This window comes from Diabrotica undecimpunctata, chromosome 11 (assembly GCF_040954645.1).
Source record: "Diabrotica undecimpunctata isolate CICGRU chromosome 11, icDiaUnde3, whole genome shotgun sequence".
Classification (NCBI taxonomy): domain Eukaryota; kingdom Metazoa; phylum Arthropoda; class Insecta; order Coleoptera; family Chrysomelidae; genus Diabrotica; species Diabrotica undecimpunctata.
Genome location: NC_092813.1, coordinates 33,345,603 through 33,357,417, shown reverse-complemented (window position 1 = coordinate 33,357,417; position 11,815 = coordinate 33,345,603). Strand labels below are relative to the sequence as shown.

The window sequence follows — 11,815 nt, the reverse complement described above, 5'->3', positions numbered from 1 at the left end:
GAGATTTTATTAACACTACTGAATGTACTCATAAACTAATATAATTAAAACGAAATATGTATGTCTTATTTTAATGTAACCAAAAAATGTAATGTTCTAAAAGTCCTCTGTCTTTTTTCTTGCGCATGCGGTTGTTTTCACACTTCTTTTAATGCGCCACTGCCGTCAGTGGAGTTCAGCCACACACAGGACCGGCTTAGTTTTTAAGTGAATGAATCACAATCTTAACATACTCCCCCCTTTTGAACAGCATGTTCAAAAATTCTTATCAAAACACATCGTCATTAGGAGAAGGGAGTGGACAAATTTTCGAAACACCCCGTTTAAAAGTATTTTGCGAAGTTTTTATAGTCACTACCCGCACTACACCATCATCGCCTGGATGGACATCAACAATTCTTCCCAAAATCCATTTAATAGAAGGCAGGTTATCATGCTTTACGACGACCAGGTCACCAATATTGACATCCATTTTCCCAGTTTTCCATTTGTGTCGTTTCTGCAGTTCAGATAGATAAAAACAGGACCATCTTTTCCAAAAGCTTTGATTCATTTGCTGCAATAATTGAAATCTGGACAGCCGGTTAATTGTAATACTTTCATATAGTGGGTCAGGAGGTGATGTGAGAGCATGTCCAATCAATAGGTGAGAAGGGGTAATTGGGTTTAAATCGTTGGGATCTGAGGACATAGGATACAAAGGTCTAGAGTTTAATGTTGCCTCAATTTGCGTTAATAGTGTTGAATACTCCTCAAATGTTAAAATAGATTCTCCTATTACTCTGTGGAGATGATGTTTAATGTTTTTGATATTTGACTCCCAAAGACCTCCAAAATGTGGAGTATTTGGTGGAATAAAATGCCACGAAATTTTTTGCTGTGAACAGATTGTAACAAACTCAGATTGAGAATTGTCTAAAAACTTATATAACTTTTGCAGCTCTTTATAAGCTCCAACAAAATTAGATCCATTATCGGAATATAAATGATTAGGAGTACCACGTCGAGCGGCAAACCTTCTAAATGTAGCAAGAAATGCTTCACTCGTTAACTCAGTGACCAGCTCAATGTGAACACCCTTAGTGGCAAAACATATAAATAAACAAATATATGCCTTATAAGTTTTATAAGGTCGGCCCTTTCTATCACGCAACAGTACTGGACCAGCGTAATCAATTCCAGTATTTGCAAAAGGTTTTGAAATTTGAACCCTATGTTTAGGGAGGTCAGCCATGATTGAGGCGGTTTGTCTAGGTTTATTTTTAAAACATTGTATGCAATTTCGTACCACCTTCTTGGCAAGACACATGCCAGCAGTCGCCCAGAACTTCTCACGTACTGAAAACAATAAAAGTTGTGGACCTGCATGTTGTAATCGTAAATGTTCGGCGTGAAATATTAATTTAGTGAATAAATGTTTACCATCTAGGAGATATGGATGCTTTTCATCAAATGACAAAGAGGAATTTTTAAGTCTACCCCCTACTCTCAGAAAACTGTTTGAATCTAAAAATGGACTTAGAGAAAGTAACCTATGTTTATGAGGCAAATTTTTTTGTTGACTAATAATAAAAATTTCATTTTTAAAACTTTCCTTTTGTGCTAATTTAGTTAAACATAACATACTGTTTTCCATCTCTAGAACGCTAAGAGGACCTTTTGTCCTTGTACGTTCCTTTAGGTTTGTAATGAAGCGTAAGCAATATGCAAAAACTCGTTTTAATCTATTAAGAGAGGAGAACCGTTGAAACAATAATAATTGTTCGGTAACAACAAGCGTGTGACAAATTTTACGGATTTCTGGAAGCTCCTTGTTATCTCCAGCTTGAAATAATCGTGGCCAGAATGGTTTTTCATATAAAAATGAGGGTCCATTCCACCATACCTTGCAATTGGATAGTTCATCTGGATACATGCCACGAGATGCTACATCAGCAGGATTTTCTTTAGTATTGACATAGCTCCAATTCGATATATTGCTCAGCGTTTGAATTTCTGAGACCCTATTGCTTACAAAAACTTGTAGTTTATTGGCCTCTGTATTCAACCACCACAATACTATCTGAGAATCGCACCAATAAAAAACATTGCATTGACATTTAAGTGCGTTTGACACTTGATTGACTAAGCGAGCTAGTGCTAAAGCACCACATAACTCTAATCTAGGAACCGTTAATACTTTTATAGGTGACACTCTGGTTTTGGAACATAGCAATCTGACATACACTGTTCCATTTTCATCAACCGTTCGAACATATAAAACTGCACTATAAGCATCTTTGCTAGCATCACTGAAGGCATGCAGCTCCATGTGAACTATTTTATCACACATAATATACCTGGGAATATTTATTTTATTAAGAACAGACAATTTTGATTTAAATGTTACCCATTTATAGAGCAGGTCTCGTGGTAGTTCATCATCCCAATCTAAATCAAGCAACCATAATTGTTGAATTAATATCTTAACTAGAATAATACATGGACTTATTAAACCTAAAGGGTCATATATCTTAGCAATATTACTAAGTAAACTTCTTTTAGTAATAGGTTGTTTATTACTGGATGTTGAAACATTGTATGTTAAGACATCAGTATTACTAATCCATTGAATTCCTAAAGTTTTAAGCCTATCACTCTCTCCTAGTTCCAATATACTAAACTCATCAGATGTATCTTGTAAACCCTTTAAAATATCTTGGCTATTAGAAGCCCATTTTCTTAATTTAAATGAAGCTGATTTTAATATCATCGAAATTTGATTACAAATTTCTATTCCATGTTCTTCACTGGTGAAGCCAGTTATTAAATCATCTACATACATGTCACGGTCAATCAATTCACTAGCAATTGGGTAATCATGTTTATAGTCAGAAGCTAATTGTTTTATGCATTTTATGGCCAAATAGGGAGCACTAGTCGTACCATAAGTAACTGTTTGCAACTCAAATAATGCGAGGTCCTCATTAGGATTTTGTCGCCAAAGAATGTTTTGTAAATATCTTTCTTCAGGGTGTATCAAAATTTGACGGTACATTTTTTCCACATCAGCAATTACAACAAACTTGTGCTGTCTAAACCTCAACATAATTTTAAATATATCATTCTGAATGGCTGGCCCAGTATATTGGATATCATTTAATGATATCCCAGAATCGGTTTTAGCCGAACCATCAAATACAATCCTAACGTCAGTAGTAAGACTGTCTTCACGGAAAACAGCAAAATGGGGTAAAAAACATCGAAATTGACTGGATTCCTTTTGTGTTAATTGCCTCATATGTTGCAAGTTTAAATACTCATCCATAAATTCAGAGTATTTGCTTTTTAAAACATCATTCTTTTCCAATTTTTTCTCTTGAAACAGCAGTCTTTTAACAGCTAAGTTTTTTGATTCCCCTAATTGAGTGGCTTCTAATTTTAGTGGAAAACGAACAATAAATTTTCCAGAAGGATCTCGAGAAACTGTTTTATTGAAATAGTCCTCACAAAACAAATCTTCCTGTGACATCTGTTTCTGTTCATGATGAATCTCCTCGACAAACCAGAACTTTTGAAGATCATCATTTATTAAAAAATTGCAATTAACCTCTTTTTTCATAGGAATATTTATCGGACCTGATACTACATAGCCAAAGACAGTATTAACTAGATGAGGTAGATTTCGACCGAGGTTTATTCTTTCATTTAGTACAATCTCCCAAAACAAATCCGCTCCAATTAATAGATCAACATTTCTAGGACAATTAAACATAGGATTAGCAAGTGCAATGCCTTCAGGAATGTGCCAATTAGAAATATCGAAGTTACAAGATGGTAAATTACTTGAGATTCTTTCAACAATGATACAGTTTAGGACAGTTTGAAAGTTATGAATATTAGATTTTATTAGTACCTCACATTTGTACCGTAAATTAGAATTAATACCAGCGATACCAGATACTGATACATCAATGCGATTGGTTTTCAAATTTAATTTTTTACACAAATTGTCAGATATAAATGAACACTGACTACCCACATCCAAGATGGCTTGGACTTTATGAAATTTACCTGTCTTATCTTGAACATCAACAATTGCAGTAGGTAAAATAACATAATTGTCATTAAATACAGTATTACCACAAATAATGGATGACCCATTGAACTGATCACTTTGTTTAGATTCTGAGTTAACAAAATCCTCAGAATTGTTTTGATTATCAGCAGAATTGTTATTAAAGGAGTTAGATTTCTTATGATGTAATAATGAATTGTGCTTACCCTTACAAAACTTACAGTTTCCTTTCTGGCAGTGTGTATTAAAATGGCCATGACATAAACAATTAGTACACAGTTTCAATTGTTTTATTTTGTGCCATCTTTCAGCTACTGACAATTTTAAAAATTGGTCACAAGTATAAATAGAATGTTTTTGTTTGCAATAATTACATTTTAGTTCCCAAGTATTTTCTGAACTGCTAGCTAAAAATGAATGATGACGTGTTTTACTTTTATGACCACTTAGTCGCGTGTCTTTATTTTCTCTAGTGCTATTTGTTTCTATTGTTTCCAAAAAATCTGCTCTATTTTTCAAAAACTCAAAAAAACTAGCTAAACTCGGCAACATCTTATCTGTACGTGATTGTTCCCATTCCCGATTTGTATTTTTATCTAGCTTTAAAGAAATCATATGAACAATCATAGCATCCCAATGCTCAGTAGGAAGTTGCAATGTTTTTAACGCTCTAATATGCTTGTTTACATAATCAATAAGCCCTCTTAACCCTACTGCTGATTCTTTGGGTAAGGACTCAATTTCAAATAAATGTTTTAAATGATTATTAACTAACAATCTTTTATTGTCAAATCGGTCACACAATAACTGCCAGGCATCCTGGTAATTATGTGCTGCAAATTCTAAACTTTGGATAATTTTCAAGGCTTCTTCACCTAAGCATGACCTTAAATAGTGATATTTTTGAATTTCTGAAAGCGTAAGGTTGTTATGAAAAAGTGCTTCAAATGTATCTTTGAATTCTAGCCATTTACTAAATTCACAATTAAAAGAAGGGCATTTAATGGGTGGTAATTTAATTGCATTTTCGTTAAAAGATTGACTATTATTATTTACTGACCCTAAGGTTTGGGGAATTGAATTACTTTCAATCTTTTTAACAACCTCTTGTGTCCTAGCTACACAATCTATTAGAGTGTTTAAAAATATGTCTGCCTCTTCACGTTGTGCCTCAAGTTCATCGTCTGGACAAATGTCCTCAATCACGGCTTGAATCTCTTCAAATTCCGTTTCTAATGATTCTACTTTACCTAATCTGATTTTTAATTCTATTATCTCTTTATTATCAAATTCTTGATTTGTTAGAAATCGATTATATAATGGTTCAAAATAGTTTTGAAATTTAGTTAGCTTATGTTTAATACCTCCACGCTTCCGTATCTTTGCATTTAAATTAGCGGCCATCCTGTATTCTTTTATGTAGAATAATTATTTAGTATATAATAGTAATAGATCCAACTTTATTAGAGCTCAATGAATAAATCGATAACTTTTATAATTATAACCAATATATTTATTACAGCAAATAAGAAGTAGCTGTTAATGTAATATTGAAATTGTAATTGTTTATAATCACTTTTTATTGTTGTTTTGCCTTAGGAATTTGAGATGACTATAATTGCGTTTAACTGTGTTTAATGGTTTAATTCTCGATATCATACATGAACATAATAGTGAGATACCCTTATAATAGCTATGTGTATTTAATATAGAAATATTAAACTCAAAGAATAATAAAATGGAAATAAAACATACACATTTAAATGGAAAAAAACATTGAAAATAGCTTTACAAGTAGAATTGATATTGTATTATATATTTGATTTTGTATTGATAATTGATATTGTATTATATGTATAGACAATTGTTAAATGACTGCAAATTGAAACAGCATTAACTCTACAACGACAGGAATTTAGGTAAAATGGATTTGACCTACTTGTATTACCGGCGCCATTCCATAAACCACGTGCAAAATCTCAAGCTGCAATCCAATTTTATCGGGCTGAAGGATCAAATGATAATTCTGACTTCAATATAGATGGACTGTAGTAATAAAAACTGGTGATTGCACTATATTTGAGATTTTATTAACACTACTGAATGTACTCATAAACTAATATAATTAAAACGAAATATGTATGTCTTATTTTAATGTAACCAAAAAATGTAATGTTCTAAAAGTCCTCTGTCTTTTTTCTTGCGCATGCGGTTGTTTTCACACTTCTTTTAATGCGCCACTGCCGTCAGTGGAGTTCAGCCACACACAGGACCGGCTTAGTTTTTAAGTGAATGAATCACAATCTTAACAGGTACCACTAATAAGTTTTGATCGTAAACGTAAACAACAGAGGTAAATACTTTTGCACGATAAAATTTCGATCTAAAACGTCTTCATTTATGAAGTTATCTCCATTTGTATATTTTCAGACTTAACTCCGTTGAAAATGGGAGCAATATACAGTTGTCATGATTTCCATCACAGCGATCTTTTGGAAGTAGTAATTATCTTCTTATGTTTATGGACAAATCAATACCCATCTGGATATTTGGCGACTATAATTATATTTAATTTCATTTAATTTCATTTAATTTTATTTAGTTTTATTTAATTGTTATAATTTTTTATAAATTTTTATAATGTTTTATAATTTTTTATAATTTTTTAATATAATTAAAATAAGTTTTTATAATTATTTATAATTTTTCCATAAACACATCTTTAAAAACCAGATGTTTTACATACTATACTTACATATATTACACAGGACTTTTGACCGTATTGTTTTAAAAATAATCATTCTTTTAATGGCGAATTTCAAATTCTTAACGTCAAAAATAAAGGCCTTAACCGATCTTTATTAGAATCTGTGGAAATTAACAAATTAAAAATTGAGACAAACAGTTCCTCCCTCCTCAACCTATTCATTTAAAGACTATAAAGTGTAAAGACATACCAAAAATAGATCACTCGAGAAAGGCACTCTGCCGAAACTGCTGTAGTGATGAGATATTATAATAAATGTTGTGGAAGTTTTGAAAACAAAAATTTTCAGTGTTTTATTATTATATAAAATGAATTTCCCTCAAGTAACGGTTAAATCCATAACTTTTTAAAAATATTCTATTTAAACTTTTGTATTGTTAATGTAGTACTCATAAAAATAAATTTGGTTAATCAAAATGTATATTTGAATTAAACTTGTAATTTATCAAATTTTCTGAAAATGTTAGAGAGCGGTCGCCTGAAAACGCGAATAAATAGCAAGTTGCAATAAAGACGGTTGGAAAGAGGAAAAGAAGACCAACAAATCGACATTCAACAAGGCATATTTTTATCCAATCGGATTATTCTTTTTTTTTAATTTTATGCTTTTTAACATTTATCAAATTTATTGAAAATTTTAGAGCGGTCGCTTGGAAACGCGAATATATAGAAAGTTTTAATACATACGACTGAAAAGATAAAAAGAAGACGAACAAATCGACCTTCAACAAAGCAATAGTTTTATCCAATCTGAGAATTTTTTAAAACTATATGATTTTTACCATTTATCAAATTTTCTTAGAATTTTAGAGAGCGGTCATTATTTAGAGTCGTCGAAAGGTCCAAACGGCTGTAAACTAACCTATTGTCCAATATTTATAAACTGTTTATCCATTTTGCATATATTTTTCGTTATTCAGCCATTTTAACTAAAAAGTAAGATTTAGGGTTATATTCACATTCTAAAATTCGAGGACGTGCCTTGGTTTTTGGGCGGTCGCTTGAAAACTCAAATAGATCCAAAGTCACAATGAAGATGGTTAAAAAGAGGAAAAAAAGACGAGCCCATAGACATCCAACACGGCATCGTTTCATTCAAACTAAGTATTTTTTTTTTAAATTTGATGCTTTTTACCATTCATCAAATTTTCTTAAAATTTTAGAGGGCGGTCATCATTTAGAGTCATTGGTTGTATTTTCCGTTATTCAGCCATTTTAACCAAAATGTAAGACTTACGATTATAATCACATTGAAAAATACGAGGAGGTGCAAATGTATTGCTTTGGTTTTGGGCGGTCGCTTGAAAACGCGAATAGATGCAAAATTACAATGATGTTTGAAAAGAGGAAAAACAGACGAGCCCATAGACATCCAACACGGCATCGTTTTATCCAATCTGAGTAATTTTTTTTAATTTTGATGCATTTTACCATTTATCAAATTTTTTTAAAATTTTAGAGAACAGTCATCATTTAGAGTCGTCGAAAGGTCCAAATGGCTGTAAACTAACCTACTGTACTATATTTATAAACTTTTTATCCATTATTTTTTGTTATTCAGTCATTTAAACTAAAATGTAAAATTAACGGTTATAATCATATACTATTCGAGGGGGTGCAAAAGATTTGTCTTGGTTTTTGGCGGTCGTTTAAAAATGCAACTAAATCCGAAGTTATAATAAAATGGTTGGAAAGAGAGAAAAAAGACAAGCCCACAGACATCCACAAGGCATAGTTATATCCAGTCTATTTTTTAAAATTATACAGTATGGTGGAAATGAAAGGAATAAATTCGTTATTTCGTAAACCGGAAACTTTAAGGAAAAATCCTGAAACCCGTCGATTTTTATTTTTAAATAAGCTATTCGTAAGAATACATTTTTATTTTTGACGTCATCTATGTGAGCGTGATGACGTCATTGCTAAAATTTTTAAATAGAAAGGGGGGTATTGTAATACATCATTTGAAAGGTCTTTTAAAAACCTATTCAGCCATATCAATATGTCTGAGTATTTGATGTTTGTAATTGTTTAAAAAAATTATTAAATTTTTATTATTACAATAAATATTTATTATGTAGTATTGATATGATGTATTATTGACAACCAAAAATAAATTTTATAAAGGCCATCACTGATAATGAAATGTCTTTTTTATCTACTTTTTACCTTTTAAAAAAAACTAGTTACCTTATCAATATGAACATTGATAGTTGGACATTCAAACTTAATTATTCTTCTGTCACGTGATTAATAGTATTATTGTAGTAAACGTATTCAAAAAGTCTTTGTATCTTTGAACATGAAGCTAACTGAAACGCAAAGAATTGAAATTCTTATAATGATTGGTTATGGAGATAAAACACGTACGCAGAAAGAAGTATGTGCGTTATTTAATATTAAATACCCCCGTTGAGAACCAATTTCACAATCCACTGTAAGCAAAATTGAGACAAAATTTAGAGAAACGGGTCATGTTAAAGACCTTCCTAAAGGTAGTAGAAAACCAATATCTGAAAACCAACAAGTAGACGTTCTGTTAGCATTTCAAGATAATCCTCATAACAGTTCACGGCAAGTAGCATTAGATAATGACATGGACCATTCAACAGTTCTTAAACAGCTAAAGAAGGAAAAGTGGCATCCCTACAAAGTAAGTTTAGTACAAGAACTTATGGAAGATGATTTTGATAGACGAATTGAATTTTGTGACATTATAATGGAACGAAATAACAGAGATCCGATGTTTTTAAAAAAGATTATTTTCTCTGATGAAGCTACATTTCTACTAAACGGTCATGTCAATCGTCAAACTTATCGGTAATGGGCTACGGAAACTCCACACTGGATGCAAAACTTAACAGGTCCTCGATATTTAGAATTTCTTCAAAATTTCTTGCTTCCAGAATTGAACCGGTTGTTTCCAAACAGAAATGATTTATAGCTACTGCAAGATGGTGCGCCTTTACACTATTCTGTCTTGGTACGCAACTACTTAAACAACGTCTTTCCAAATCGGTGGATAGGCCGAAGAGGAACAATAGAATGGCCGCCTAGGTCACCTGATTTGACTCCTCTTGATTTCTTTTTATGGGGATATTTAAAAAGTAAGGTGTATCAAAATGGACCACAAAACATTAATGAACTGAAAGAAAGAATACGTAATGAGGTTGTTCAAATAACTCCGGAAGTTATAGAGAATGTTAGAGAAGAGTTCGCGGCACGCCTTTCTCATTGTATTTTAGCTGAAGGTAAACAATTTGAGCACTTAATTTAGGTTTCGTAGTATTTATTGAATAATACTTAATAAATATTTATTGTAATAATAAAAATTTAATTATTTTTTTAAACAATTACAAACTTTAATTACTTAGACATATAGCTGAATAGTTATTTAAAAGACCTTTCAAATGATGTATTACAATACCCCCCTTTCTATTCAAAAATTTTAGCAATGACGTCATCACGCTCACATAGATGACGTCAAAAATAAAAATGTATACGAATAGCTTATTTAAAAATAAAACTCGACGGGTTTCAGGATTTTTCCTTAAAGTCTCCGGTTTACGAAATAACGAATTTATTCCTTTCATTTCCACCATACTGTATGATTTTTACCATTTATCAAATTTTCTTAAAATTTCAGAGACCGTTCATTTAAAAACGCAAATAGATCCGAAGTTATAATGAAGATGGATAAAATGAGGGAAAAAATACAAGCCCATAGACGTGAAACAAGGCATAGTTTTATCCAATCTGAGTACTTTTTAAAACTTAGGCTTTTTACTATTTGTAAATTTTTTTTTTAATTTCAGAGAGCGGTCATTATTTACAGTCTTTGAAAGGGCCAAATTACTGTAAACTAACCTATTTTACTATATTTATAAACTGTTCATCCATTTTGCTATTCTTTTTCGTTATTTAGCCATTTTAACCAAAATGTAAGATTTACCATTATAATCACATTAAACAACTCGAGGAGCTGCTAAAGATCTGCTTTGATTTTTGGGCGGTCGCTTGAAAATGCGAATAGATGCAAAATTACAATGAAGATGGTTGAAAATAGGAAAAAAGGACAAGCCCATAGACATCCAGCAAGGCATAGTTTTATCTAGTCTGAGTATTTTTTAAAATTAAATGCTTTTTACCATTTATCAAATTTTCTTAAAATTTCAGAGGCCAGTCATCATTTAAAGTCGTTGAAAGGTCCAAACAACTGTAAACTAACCTACTTTACTATATTTATAAACTATTTATCCATTTTGCTTATATTTTCTGTTATCCAGCCATTTTAACCAAAATGTTAGATTTACGATTATAATCACATTAAAAAATTCAAGGAGGTGCCAAAGTTTTGCCTTGCTTTTTGGGCAGTCGCTTGAAAACACTAATAGTTCTTTACATTGAAGACGGTCGAAAAGAGAGAAAAAAGACGAGCCCATAGACATTCAACAAGGCATAGTTTTATCTAATGTGAGTATTTTTTAAAATTGTATGCTTTTTATCATTTATCAAACTTTCTTAAAATTTTAGAGAGCGGTCATCATTTACAGTCGTCGAAAGGTCCAAACGGCTGTAAACTAACCTATTGTACTATATTTATTTGAAGTCCTGGGTATGGCTTGCTATTGTAACCTCAATTTTCTATAAACCTGCACAAAAATTTAAAAACGGCAACGAATTGCTGTAACTGCATATCTCCAATAAAAGTCAAAATATGATTAATTACTCAGACATATAAAAGTTACATTTCAGTCGGAAAACTCTAAAATAGAAAAGCAAACAAACTTACTACACACAAAAAATGATAAAAATAAAAAGTACCTATTTATTATTACTTTTTACTTTTTTTGACAAAAACAAAACACTTCAACAACTTTGGAATTTTATCTGCTCTTAAATACCTAAAGGAGGTTTTACACGTATATCTTCTGCTTAAAATTTATATCTACTTTAAAACTTTTTTTTGTTTTGAAACTTATGCGATACTT

General features: G+C 31.4%; 1 protein-coding gene across 1 annotated transcript; it reads right to left on the bottom strand.

The window, feature by feature from the left end:
• Positions 1-268: 268 nt before the first annotated feature.
• LOC140452868 (uncharacterized) lies at positions 269-5,461 on the bottom strand. The gene has a single exon (XM_072547202.1). It carries the CDS (start codon positions 5,459-5,461, stop codon positions 269-271), a length of 5,193 nt encoding a protein of 1,730 aa, XP_072403303.1.
• Between the last annotated feature and the right edge of the window lie 6,354 nt (positions 5,462-11,815).

What these genes read in the sequence shown, in the direction of transcription:
- LOC140452868 (XM_072547202.1), bottom strand. Translation starts at nt 5,461, where the DNA reads ATGGCCGCTAATTTAAATGCAAAGATACGGAAGCGTGGAGGTATTAAA.